The following is a 13,009-nucleotide window of genomic DNA, read 5'->3' as shown; positions in this document are numbered from 1 at the left end:
GGACTACATTCCACATTCAGCAATTCACAAACACATTCATACACTGGTGGCCAAGGCTTCCATATAAGGTGCCACCTGCTCACATAAACATTCACACACACTTACACACCAATGGCACAGCTTTCAGGAACATGTTGGTTTCTTGGTCCAAAGAACACAGCATCAATATCAATCATTCAATAATTCAACTCCAATAACTCTCAATTGAAGGAAGTAATACTTGTGAAAGAGACTTGCAAAACAGTCTAAAGTCATAAATTAAATATACACGTAAGGAGCTGCAGGTGGCGTTCTTAGTTTGGCAAGTGGGCACCATCAAGATCTGTAGCAAATTTCATGGCAATCAATCCAATAGTTTTTGAGACATTTTGTCTGAGGTACAGCGATGGACAGACAAAACAAAGCGACCTGCAGATATGTCACTATCTGGCTAAAACCAAAACCCTTTGCCTCTTCTCTGTGTAGCAGTACATACTGTTTTGTGTCACGGCTTTCTTAAGTGGACAACTGCAAAATTTATGTAAAATGGTAATAAAAATAGCAAGTGTACAGGACCAATTATTCCCATTATTTTAGCCTGCAATAGCATTTTTTTGCAATGTGCTTTTAAGCACATTATGTGAAAAAACAGGAGACATTTTATTACGATGTATAAATTACTTAGAATTATCCAGTGTGAGTGCTGCTCAGAACATATTTTCTGTGCATCCATTAGAGGTGAAACAGTAAATGTTGACAAGTTTATGGCAGAGTCGACTACATAAATTATGCAGTCACATTTTTTAAGTGCAGAATGGCAAGTGAGTTTTGAAATTTCACTGCCTGATGATGCAATCATTGAGTCAACAGTGTGAATTGACAACCCTATCACTCCAAATAGATCTCTTCTAATACAGAAAAAAAAAATCTTACTTATTGCAGCTTTAAATACACCCCGATTAGGCATTACGTTTTTAACTGTGAGGGGTTAACTACTGAATGCACTAAATGCCCTTTTTAGTATTCGATTCATTCACCCAGCTGGCCTATTTTACATCTTGACCGAACAGAGCAACAAAAATAGCAGGAGCAGAAGAATTTGCGCACTTGAATGGCGTGGTAAATAGCCATGCATGACTCACTGCATGATATTTCATCAGACATATCCCCGCAGTCATCCTCCCGGTCGCAGCTCCAGGGTCGGGGTATACATCGTCCATTTTGGCAGGAGAACTGGTCGGCCTGACATGGCTGGGCTGAAAAAGAAGAAAGAAGCTACTTAATTCAATCACATATGAATAAGTCAATGCGGGATGTGCACAACAACTCTAATGATCACTACATCACCAGGATGTCAATGTCCGCCCAGTGCGAACTTTTTATCACTCAATCAACAGTAGCACAGGGAAGGTCTGAAAGCCATGGGAAATGTGCTGTTGCTTGACGGGCTGTCAGTTACATGCTGCCCGGCCATGGTGAGCATGCATGGACAGCAGACAAGGGGTGTCTTGCTGAAGCGGGATACGCATGTCAATCTGACGATGAGGGACCATTCATCATCCTCTGGCTAATGTTCACTGATTGATCCTCTAAGGATAAAAAGCTCCTGAGAGGCCCCCACTGAGGATATGGGAGGCAATGTGATATACTGTAAGTGTTCCTGACATACTGTTGCCTCTCGTAGGTACTACAACTCTTTGATACTGGAGAGTGCTTTCCCACAATGAGATTGATTGCTTTGTACTGAAGCTACTGGAGAGCCGCAAGGCACAATGGTGATAACAGCCTTGACAACATACTTTTTATGAATAAAGTAAATCACACTTGTATGAAAAGATGCTCAAGACAAATGATTTATGCCTTTCTGTATATGAGAAGTTAAGAAGTTTTAAAGTCTTAAAGTCTATGTAACCTTAATTGCAATTTATAACTAAATTAATAACAAAACACAGTTTATCCTGGAAAATGTTCTGATATCACTATTTCAGGCTACATTTCAGCATTTATTCACAGAATACCAGTCTTTTTTGAGATAAACAGTGTAAACAAATTGAAAATGATGACAGACTTTGCTTAACTGCTAAAATTACACAAGATTTTCTTTAATATGCAGGTGATATGATTTTAAAAATGATCAAACTGAAGCTGAAAACAAGCATATAAGTGGTAGCGTACATACCTGAGCATGTAGTATTGGCTTCATCCTCATTGTTTCCGCAGTCATTCGTTCCATCACAAAGCCATCTTTTGGGAATGCAGCGATTGTTGCTGCATTTGAACTGATCAACAGGACAGGTGTGATTGTCTGCCAAGAGTTCAAACAGCAAAAGAAGTCAGTCAGTGACCTTCTAGCTCTGCCATGAAATATAATAAAAAAGCTAATCAAATTGAGGAAAAACAGAGTACTTCACACAGGCTTAACTTGAAGTATAAAACATCACATTTTCCATTTTTAAAGCCAAAGCTAAGGTAGCTAAGGTAGCTGTGGTGCTGCGTTTTCTATTATTAAAGAGACTCGTCATCCCCAAAATCAAAAAAAAAAAATACTAAAAAAAAAAGATTTTTTTGGTGTGAGTTGCCAAGTGTTGGAGATATTGATTATATTATTATATGTGTTTCTTCTCTCAAATACAATGGAATTAGATGGGACTCTTGGCTTGTGGTGCTCAAATTGTTTAAAAAAAGACAAACATTTGAAATACTCAACAGCAATGTCTCTGTCCAGAAATCATGACACGGTTACGTAAGACAATCCACAGACCTTATTCTAAAAAAACTTAAAAGCTAGCCTCACTAGTCTTTATGTCAGTGAGGACAACATCACACTTCACTTTTATTTATTGTGATTTGAGCCAAATAAATGAGTGCAATGAGAGTATCTTGTCCCACTTGACTCCAAGACTTGAGATATGTTACCTTTTCAATTTTACAGAATAAGCCCACTGGATTTTGGGTTTAGCACTCCACTAAGAATCCCATTGTTGAAGCACAACCTTTTTTTTCTAAATCCACAGACCTTGCTGTGAGCAGTTTCACATAAGAACTATTTCCTTTCTACCAAACTACATCTATCAGATGTATCACCACCAAGAGTGCATCCACTGCTAGCTCACCTACCACTACTGAGCTTGCTGATATTATAATCTCCATAAACAAATATCTGCATATGTTTGCAGAATCAAGATGATACAGGATAAGATTTGTATATCTGAGGTGTTCTGATTTCCATTTTTAGTACATTTGCAGTATTGACCAATCACATTTGAGCGTTAGGTAAATGATTTGTGTGCAAAAGCGGGGCACATTTGTGGAAATGCAATCTCGGAGTCCATCAGCTATCTTCCCCTGATGATTTATTGAAAAAAAAAAAAATCAAAAAATATATTTGCATTCACTCACAGATATCCGTTTATTGAGATTAGTCAAAATGACTGGCATGGGTAAAAGGACATCTTGGCTCAGATATCCGCTGGCTCCACTGGTTCTCCCAAAAAATTGGCTGTAATTGTCAGACCAATAGCTCATGGAGTTCCAAGTCTGGCAAGCATTACAGCTCACCCGAGGAGGATGCCATTTATGTTTATATCTAATGTTTTTGTAAGCATAAGCCTCTTGTCCATAAGTAGATGCACTTTGCATCACACATTGCTGTCTGTTTTTGGTGCTTTGAGCACCACAAGCCCAGTACCATCTAGTTCCATTTTACTGGAGAGAAGGCAGACATCTCTATCTGATATCTCCAATACTCAGCAACTCGCATCAAAACAATCTAGATTGATAAATAGCACTACAGGTAAGAAAAAAAATATGTATTCTTGATTTCTGAGTTAACTGTTCCTTTAAAGCTCTATTAATTCTCTGGCCCTGATCTCCCCTGCTCCTTTGGAGAGAAAAGTTCCATGTTCAAACAGAGTATATTCACAGCTTCTTAGCTGGATTTCATTCAGTCCATAGCTCAACTAATCTCACTCTGATAGACCGCCATAAAAGGGAATGGTGTTTTAGAGGAGGATCTCTGTCATGTTTCTCCTTGGTGGTTTGTTCTTTAATTAAGAGAAATGGAGTCTGCAAAACATTTTTACAGTGGTCTTAAGTATATTTGTTATGTGGCTCTAGTGCCTTGATTTTAGTTTTATATAAAGCCACTTTCACATAATAACTTTACTACAACTGGGAGCAAGCTCCTTATTTTCTTTTTAATCATGTCATTTAACTTTAATTACACAGTGTCCATTCAAACCCATTCATTCTCACCACCCATAAATCATTTTAATAGCAAATTCCTGTCCAGATATTGTGACTCCACTGGATGTGCATGATAAATTACCTTTGATTTTGAGACAACCGGGTTTTAGAAATGCAGCAAGAGCATGCTTCACTGAGACCAGTATTTTGGTAAAATACCTTCAGTTATACAGTGTCTTATCATAGGCAAAACTTTCACCATCTGAACTATATCTTGATGGGGCCCCAAAATGAATTAAGAGATTGTGAGAAAGCATATTACATATAACATGACATTTCCTTCATACAGCTGACATACACATTCATCTATTTTTATCGGATCAATTTTCAACTGCAAAACCACTAAAACAAACCAAGTTAGCAAACGTACTTGATATCTCAGGAGGGAAGATAATTGATTTTTCATTTCTGATATTCTGTCAGAAGGTAAGATTAAGGTGCTTTAATTCTAGGAAAAAATGAACCAGCATCCAAGCGTCTCACATGGTGTTTGTCCAACAAATTTGATAAAGAGCAAAAATGCTTCAGCAAGAGCAAAAGGGGAGACAGCAGTGAGGAGGTGGAACACTTTTCACCCTTACTTCAGTGACATTTAAGAACATAGAAGTTGACAGCAGGAGAGAATGAGCCTAAAAGAGCCTGTACTTTTTCTTGCTTGGTGCGCGGTGGTTTGTGTACATCAACATGTACGGTATCTGTGTGTTTGTGTGTCGGCCTATAGCGTGGACAAATTTAAACATCCTCACAGCAGCTGTGGCTCTCCTCGTCACTTCCATCCAGACAGTCATCATCTCCATCACACTTCCACAAGGCCCGTATGCAGCGATGATTATGGCACTGGAACTCATCGCTTTTACATCGCTGTGGCTCCAAGCCACTGCCGGAGGCCTCTGAGAGAACAAGTGGTGTGAAAAAATCAACCAGAGACTTCATATGAAGTATGTGTTTAGGGAAAATTATTGGCATAACTATAATGGAACATAAGATACGTCAATAATGTCTCATGACCCAATATGTGACTACTGGGAGTTGGCTTACACTTCTGGAAACCCACTGGGATAATCTCCCACCTGCGTATATTTGTTTATTAGCAGATTTACATGTGAAAAGATAAGGTTATTATTTGATATTTGTCCCATAGGATGAAGCCAGGATTACAGTATACTGGAGCAGGATGATTTTGGGCCTCTCGCTCTGTCTGATTCATTATGTCCTCCTACCTGCACAGGTGACATTGTTCTTCTCCAGAACCTGGTTGTCAGCGCAGGCACACACTCTGCCTCCTGGGATGGCAAGGCAGAGGGTACTGCAGCCCCCATAATTCACACTGCATGCGTTGTCACCTGGAGAAACAGATCCCAAATAAGGTGTCTTGCTCATTTAAAGCTACATTTTCTGAAGCCCATCTTAAGTGCCACAGGGTTTCTGCTGTTGTTTTTGTCTATTTTCCCTTCATACAGTAAACAGCAGGAGTGCAGGGGTCACTTTAAACTCTGCTAAAATAAATCATCTCATTGATACAAAACCCGTTGCCTGTCTTGGAGAGACATGTACCACGTGATCTATAACCACATGTCAAGTGAATTATTGGGAACACTGTCGGTGAGAGACATTTGACATTTTTATCTTTCTCTGCAGAATAATTTGTCTTTCTGGACAAAGAGGGGAAAAATACTGTCACATATAAAGTTAAGGCATAAGACACCTTTGTCACTTTCATTTAACAGGGAGCCCAAAGGCAGCGCCTGAGCCAATGAGATAAAGCTTCTGGTTTTGTATGAGCCAATCACTAATACTCAGAGGATTGGACAGCCAATTAATCTACTCTGTGACATGAACAATGGAGAAATGTCCAGTAAAAATTCTGTATGCTGTGAACTTGGCTGTGCATGCAGTAGCCAACTATTTATCTGCATTTTCATTTGCATGTTCCCACTCACAAGCCGTGACTTTAACGTCAAAGGAAAATTATTGTCTTTAGAATGACACAAACTCACGTCATGAGTCAAAACCACATTACTAGACTGTGTAATATGATATATTTCTACATTAAGGGCAAGAGTATCGACCTCCCCTGATTGTGGAGTGGGTGTCTAAGCACTGTTTTTGACTATTATGGGATAGCAAGATACTCCTGCTGTGAGGGCCAATGCAGTTCTCCACTGTCAGCCGTATCCGGCTCTTCTCCTCCCTGTTCTTTTCAGCTTTCTAACAGCATGAATCCATCATCATTTGTTACAGAATCGAGCAAACCCCTTCAAGCCTTGCTCACCTTATTTAACTTTATAGAAAAGAGCCCCGAGAGATTTTAAAGTCACTGTCACTGTTGATCAATGCACTGGTTTACGCCATGAAATTTGACACCGATAGGCATACAATCTCAAGAGTATATATCGCATTAAGTGCTCACCATTAAACAGATGTGTATAGGGGATACAAATGCCTGGACACACACCACAAAGTGCTTCTTTTTCTGTGTAAAACTTTCCCTGTTAGGGAAGCTATGGTTCAGTGGCACTGGATTAGGAGTAAATGAAGGAAAGCAGCCAACCTTGCTGACTCTGTGCATCGTATACACGCAGGCCAAATAGTGGTGGCCTCTCGCTCCGCAGCAGAGTGACATCGCCGGTGGTCAAGTCCAGCTGGAAGACCGAGGCATTCATGTATTCCGTCCAAAAGATGAAATTACGATGATGAGAGATCCCAAATGGATGGTTCAGCTCTTTTCCATTGTACACCACCTGGAACATGAAGCAAACATGCAGTGTAATCAAAAGATTAGCGGGGCTATGGAGAGACACTATCGGCAACAAAAAAAATCAATCATCTCTAACAGGGTTCTAGCTGTTTGAATATGGGCTTAGAAATTATTTGATCACAGTATATGATGAATGTGATTCAATTTCTTTGCACAAATTTATTCACGCCGCTCTGTCTGCTTATAATAATGTTTGCTAGAATCTTGGCGTTGATTAAATAGCATTTGCAAATAATTCATTAGCTTATGCCAGTAGAACTACAGTAGAAGGGAGCAGTTAGGGATAAAGGGCTGTCTTGTTGGCAGTTGTGGTGGCAAGAGGAGCAGTTTTCAATCATTTCACTGCTTTGCAGATAAACACTGTATCATTGCTAAAATACTGGAGTCAATTTTGGACCCTGAAATGATCATATAATATTTATCTGAATCTGTCAACCACTGTCACACACTTTTCTGGTTTGCGGCATATTTGAGGTTGTTTCTTTCAATTAGGGATGTGGCGACTTATTAGACAAACATCGGTATCAGCCCATATTTGTCATGTTGACTTCCATCAGCCAATCTGCAAATAAGATGACATTCACCAGTGGCAGTGGTGGATGTTTTTCTGCTGCGTCAAATAAATTTTGCACAGGCTAAAAAAGCAGGGCTAAGACTAATGGTGATCCAGCATCCTGGGAACAAAACATGTTTGTGTCTACGAACAATAAATGTTAATTAATATGAATAAATATTAATATTAGGAGGAGAGCAAGTTAACATCATAGAAAGTATAAATAATGGGTTGAGGTGTCACCATGTTGTTTTTTGAAACCAGAAGTGACTATATTTAGATGAGAGGTTGGCGCTGTGCAGTAGCTAGGGATTGATCTGTCCAACAGGCTGCAGTCACCAGTAGGGACAGCTCACAGACAGCCTGTCAGCCAATCAGCCTCGCCCTTAAAAAAGTGTAATTTTGGCCTTAATATAACATAAAACGAATGAGTTATAAAAAGAAAGAAAAATCCCCCCTCAGACAGTCTTCATGGATGTACAGGGCTGTAAACATTTTTTTTTATTTCTGCTGTAAAGTTGGGCATTTTAACATGGGTGTTGATGGGGACTGACTCTGTTTTGGAGCCAGCCTCAGGTGGCCGTTAGAGGAACTGCAGTTTTTGGCATTTCTGCATGTGTTTTATTTTTCATCCATGGAAGTGGTGCTTGGTTAACATTAGCAGTTAAAGGCCAGTGGCTGAAACGATCAACTCACGAAGGTTGCATTCAGATACATTATAATGCATTCAAGTTCTAAAAAAAACTTGTAAAAACAAGAATCAGGCAAAGTTGAATTTCAACGTTTACATGAAGTGTTCAATGTAATACTGTAAAATGTAGCTTTTTGCAAGAACTTGAAAACATAGTTATTTTAAGACAAAATACAATGATGTTTCCACAGCAATATCAAATATATAGGAGAGGAAATTATGACAAATTGCTTTTGTTTTATGAATTTGTACAAGTAAATGTGTGCTTATTAAAAGACTGCGCAGTGATGGGCTAAATGAATATAAAACAGTTCAATTATTATTATTATTATTTATATAAAGAAGATTTCTTTGTTACCCTGACACAAAGGGCCAAAGTGTTATGTAAACATGTGTATCGGTATCAGCCCAGAATTTCAAAATCAGTTCATCCCTACTTTCAACATGACAATAGGTGGGATATGACCCCTCAAATGAACAACTCTGATAAAACAGCAGAAGTTCCTCTATCAAACAAAATTTTAAATTTTAACCAACAAAATAAAAGAGTCAAGGAAAAAAATAGCCTGTAAAAATAGAAATTACTTATAGTTTAATGAATGATTCTGCTTTCTGTGTTTAGTGAGCATTTGGGGGTGTAGGACTACTAGGACTTGTGTTCAGGCAATAAAATTAACACAATCAAATTAACATGTTTTTTTGGTGTTGTTTATTCATTTGGGATCTTGAATCCCACCCTCTGGCCCTCTATTAAAATCTCATGAGCAGACTAACCCGCAAGTCTACCAGAATCATAACTAAAATTATTCCTGCAAATTAGTTTCTGCATCATTTAACTACGCTGCATGATCTCTACATATTTAAACTCACCATTCTTCCAGTTCCATTGAGATGAATCTTCTCGATGTGATCATAGTAAGCATCACACCAGTACATAGTGCTGGTGCTGTGGTCCAGAGTCAGACCATTGGGCCACAGCATGTTGGAGGTGACGAAAATGCGGCGGTTAGATCCATCCATCCAGGCTTTCTCTATCCGCCCTATGCTGTCATTGACCTCATCCTCCTCCCAGTCGGTCCAGTACATCCAGCTATCACACATACAGATACACACAATTATGGCACCAATAAATTGACATAATAAAGCATTGCTCTAGGTCAGGCAAGATCTATAAGTCATCACCAGATCCAAACTAACACTGACCATATTCCACATTCAATCTAAGGCAGTTCATTTCAGCTGTCTCCTCATTCATCCCTGCCCTTACTTCTTGACACGCCAATGCTGGATGGTCGTGCTTGCTGCTCCCTTCATGAGCTTCCTCCTGCTTTGATTTCTTATCAATCAATACACACGTGACAGCATGTTTCTGCAGGCTTCTCTCAAAATGATGTATTCCATATCACAGTGAAATGTGTCTTGTGTGTTCGGTTCTGCACACCCATGGGAAGGCATGACTGTGCTCCCCAGTGAATCTTACACATGCTGCTTTGATTCATACAGGAAACTTTAGAGGGAACACAACCTGCACTGCCAAATACAACCACATCACCATTAATTCCGAAAAATATAACATCATGACAAGAGTGTTCCCCTCTGAAATGGAAATAAACTGAAATCCAGATTTCCCATATGTAAAACCAAATAATCAAACATCACTGGAAGTCAAAGAGAGTGCATCGCAGTCTAAGAAATTATTCAGGCTTATCAAGTTAAAGTGTTGCTTGACTGCACATCAAGGCAAAGTTGGATGTCTCATATTCCCCACCAAAAAAAGGAAAAAAAAAAGTTTCAGTGTATCTCGTGTGTGCCGAGACTGCAACTCTCAGTGGGCCTGTGGTATTTGAAACGTGATTGGGTCAACGATTTGACGTGATCTGTTCTCTAGTAACCATGCCCGGGGGATTTGCTCTGTTTGAGTGTTGCTGACTGAGCCATGTGCCCCCCTGTTTCTCATCAATGATAGAGGGCTGGCTAAGGGAAGATGAAACAGAATGGGATATGGAGGTGAATGAAGACTCCCTCTGTCTTGAAGTCATCTCTGCGACCTTGTGAATTATTCAGTGATCCTCCACGCTTGCATGCAGACACACAGACACACACACAGCTAGAGCGTGCACAAAGGTGTGCACACCCACCAACTCAGATGGACTGATGGACACCATGCAAGTGCACTGTCATGATGAACAACATAAAAATACTTTGTCCATTCTATGAATAATAACCAATATGACAAGTGATTACTTATTTCACATTTTCATGTAGTGCTGCAATAATTAGTCAACGAATCAATTAGTCAATCACCACATCAAATGAGAAGGAGTTTTGGAGTGTTGGTTGGACAATACAAGACCTTTTAAAACATCACCTTGGACTCTGGGTGGCTGTGTAGCCATTTCTTCCAATACGACTAACATTTTATCGCCTTTTATTTAATGCAATCTGTTTTTTAATCTTCAAGGAGTTTTTTTATGGATTCTACTAAATATGAAATGTGTTCTATAAATAAACTTAAATTGGAGGCACAAAACAGTGAAAAAAGGTAAAGAGGAACACCGGACTTGGTATCAGCCCACCTGCGGGAATAAAATGTAGGCATTGTACGTTTTGGCTTGGATATAATAACTTTGTACGTTTCATACATATTTTTCTGATATTTCTAAGTAGACCTAGTTTTGACAATGTATATGAGCCAAATTCCTCATTAGGAGGAGGAGGAGGATGGATACCTGAGACAGCAGTGACCACTGTTTGAAACTGACAGAAGAAGGTGCTTCTTAACCACAGGCCAGGAAATTTCCAGCTGTGTTTGTAGCAACCAAAGCTGGAATTTTAAAGGCCCAGTGTAAAGGATTAAATGACACCTAGAGGTGAAGTTGCAAATTGCAACAAACTAAAACTTCTACCATTAGCCAAGCAAGAAGGAGAACTATAGTGGGCGGCACCAAAATCAAATGGATCCATCTAGAGTCAGTGTTTGATTCTGGGCGGTTTTTTGGGGGGGGCTACAGCAGAACAACATGGAAGTTTCCACATTTTTAACACTTCTAAAAACATTTTTTTATATATATACCATATTCAATTTCTTCTGAAATATCCCCTAAATTCTATATACTTGACCTTTAAACCAAAATGATTTTTCCCAACCATAAACAATTGGTTTATGTGCCGGAACCTAACCACATACAGTATTAACTATAGCATTGCAGAGACATAAAATTAAGATTTTAAATATGAAGAAATGTTAAGTTACAACAGATATTAATGTAACATATCCACGGTTTGCAGAAACATAAACTGCCAACATTTATTCCGTCTTTAGGGTTGCATATATACGTTAAAGCCCTTTGTATAAAAGTTGCTACAAAGCTGTCTATCCCTATACATGATAGCATACACACTCAGTCTCATCCAGGCATGCAGAGGTGACCAAAGGCTCAGAAAAGCACCGCTCCTATCACTATTTGAGTGGATTCTTTTTATATGAATACATGTATGAGATTCCTAATGCAGCAAAGATAGAGAGGTATGACACTGTTAAGTTGACACTAGTAGTCCTTATCATGTCAACACAGACTAGAGGCAGCAAACAGAGCAGAAAATGAGGTAGCGAAAATGCAGTCAAAAAATCAGTTGGAGAGGTGCATCCATTTTACCTGAAGAGACCCTTCCAGCAGAGCAGATAGAGATCAAAAGGACTGCCGGGTTCAAGCTGAATGCTCCCTCTGAAACCAAAAACTGGCTTTTCTAATCATTTGTGCTGTCAGCAGAAGGGTCGGAGTAAAAGTTATTAATCCTTATACAAAAAAGTGACGTGATATTCATGCTATGGCATATCTGTCAGGGCTGGAATTCTGACAGAAGACCGGCATGCTATTTCCTCAATAGACACAAATGGATTCTCAACACAGTTGTTTCACTTCATCCTCTTTTTACAAAACAGAGGAATATATTTGATTTTTTTTTCTGATCTGTGCATTTTATTTCATTGGATATATAGTCTGCACCACTGTGACATACTGTATATGTGAGTTGAATTTATATGTGAGTCTGTCACTGAGAGAAAAGAAAACCAGACAACGATACAGAAAGGTAAATAGTAGACTTAAATCTTAATTATGGCTTCATAAATGTAGTAGAAAATGAAAAAAAAAAAAAAATCAAAACCGAGTATGAATAAGTTTGGGATTTTCGTTTGGTGTATTTACCTACAGCAGTGAAACAGCTGTGTATGGCAAAATGTTTGGAACAACCCTCTTGAGGCTTGAAAACTAATCTCTGACTGCTATGGATTTGGTGTGTGCTAATACGATTTAAGCCTTAAAGTGTTAATCCTTAAGATCCTTAAGACGCTCAATGAATTTGAGCTTTGCAGCATCTCCTCTATATGTTAAATACCATCTCTGCTTGTGGGGTCCTACATATATAAATTCGTGCAAAGGAGATGATGTATCAGGACTACAGAGAAAGAGCTATAAAATAAGTCAATTGTGGCTAATAAGCTGTGGCTCAGGTTCGAGCAGAACATGAGCCATCACTTTCTCTCACCAAAAAACACCAGCAACGTGTACTCATTAAAACAGCAGATGTTCTCTCAGTTTCACCATGCTGGTTTGCATGTACACGTTTTCTTTTAAAGGCACGTGATGTGATCATCAGTCAAAGCAGATGTCTGCTAGAACAGATGATCTTCAGGATTAACATTTGAAGCAAACTGATATTTATATCTACAAAAAAGCACAGTGGTCTTTGCTATCTGAAACCATACTGTAGTTTATGTATT

At 39.0% G+C, this 13,009-nt stretch overlaps 1 protein-coding gene across 1 annotated transcript in view; it reads right to left on the bottom strand.

The window, feature by feature from the left end:
• Window positions 1-13,009, bottom strand: part of lrp1bb (low density lipoprotein receptor-related protein 1Bb) — a 393,508-nt gene that overhangs the window by 143,528 nt on the left and 236,971 nt on the right. The window contains exons 19-24 of the mRNA XM_042494695.1: window positions 9,097-9,316; window positions 6,776-6,965; window positions 5,445-5,567; window positions 4,971-5,114; window positions 2,159-2,284; window positions 1,122-1,235 (exon numbers count right to left, since the gene is read on the bottom strand). Coding sequence (XP_042350629.1) covers window positions 1,122-1,235; window positions 2,159-2,284; window positions 4,971-5,114; window positions 5,445-5,567; window positions 6,776-6,965; window positions 9,097-9,316 — 917 coding nt within the window. The remainder of the gene's footprint in view (window positions 1-1,121; window positions 1,236-2,158; window positions 2,285-4,970; window positions 5,115-5,444; window positions 5,568-6,775; window positions 6,966-9,096; window positions 9,317-13,009) is intronic.

This window comes from Plectropomus leopardus, chromosome 10 (genome assembly GCF_008729295.1).
Source record: "Plectropomus leopardus isolate mb chromosome 10, YSFRI_Pleo_2.0, whole genome shotgun sequence".
Taxonomy (NCBI): domain Eukaryota; kingdom Metazoa; phylum Chordata; class Actinopteri; order Perciformes; family Serranidae; genus Plectropomus; species Plectropomus leopardus.
The sequence above is the reverse complement of the archived record's forward strand: the minus strand, read 5'-3'. Positions and strand labels throughout refer to the sequence as shown.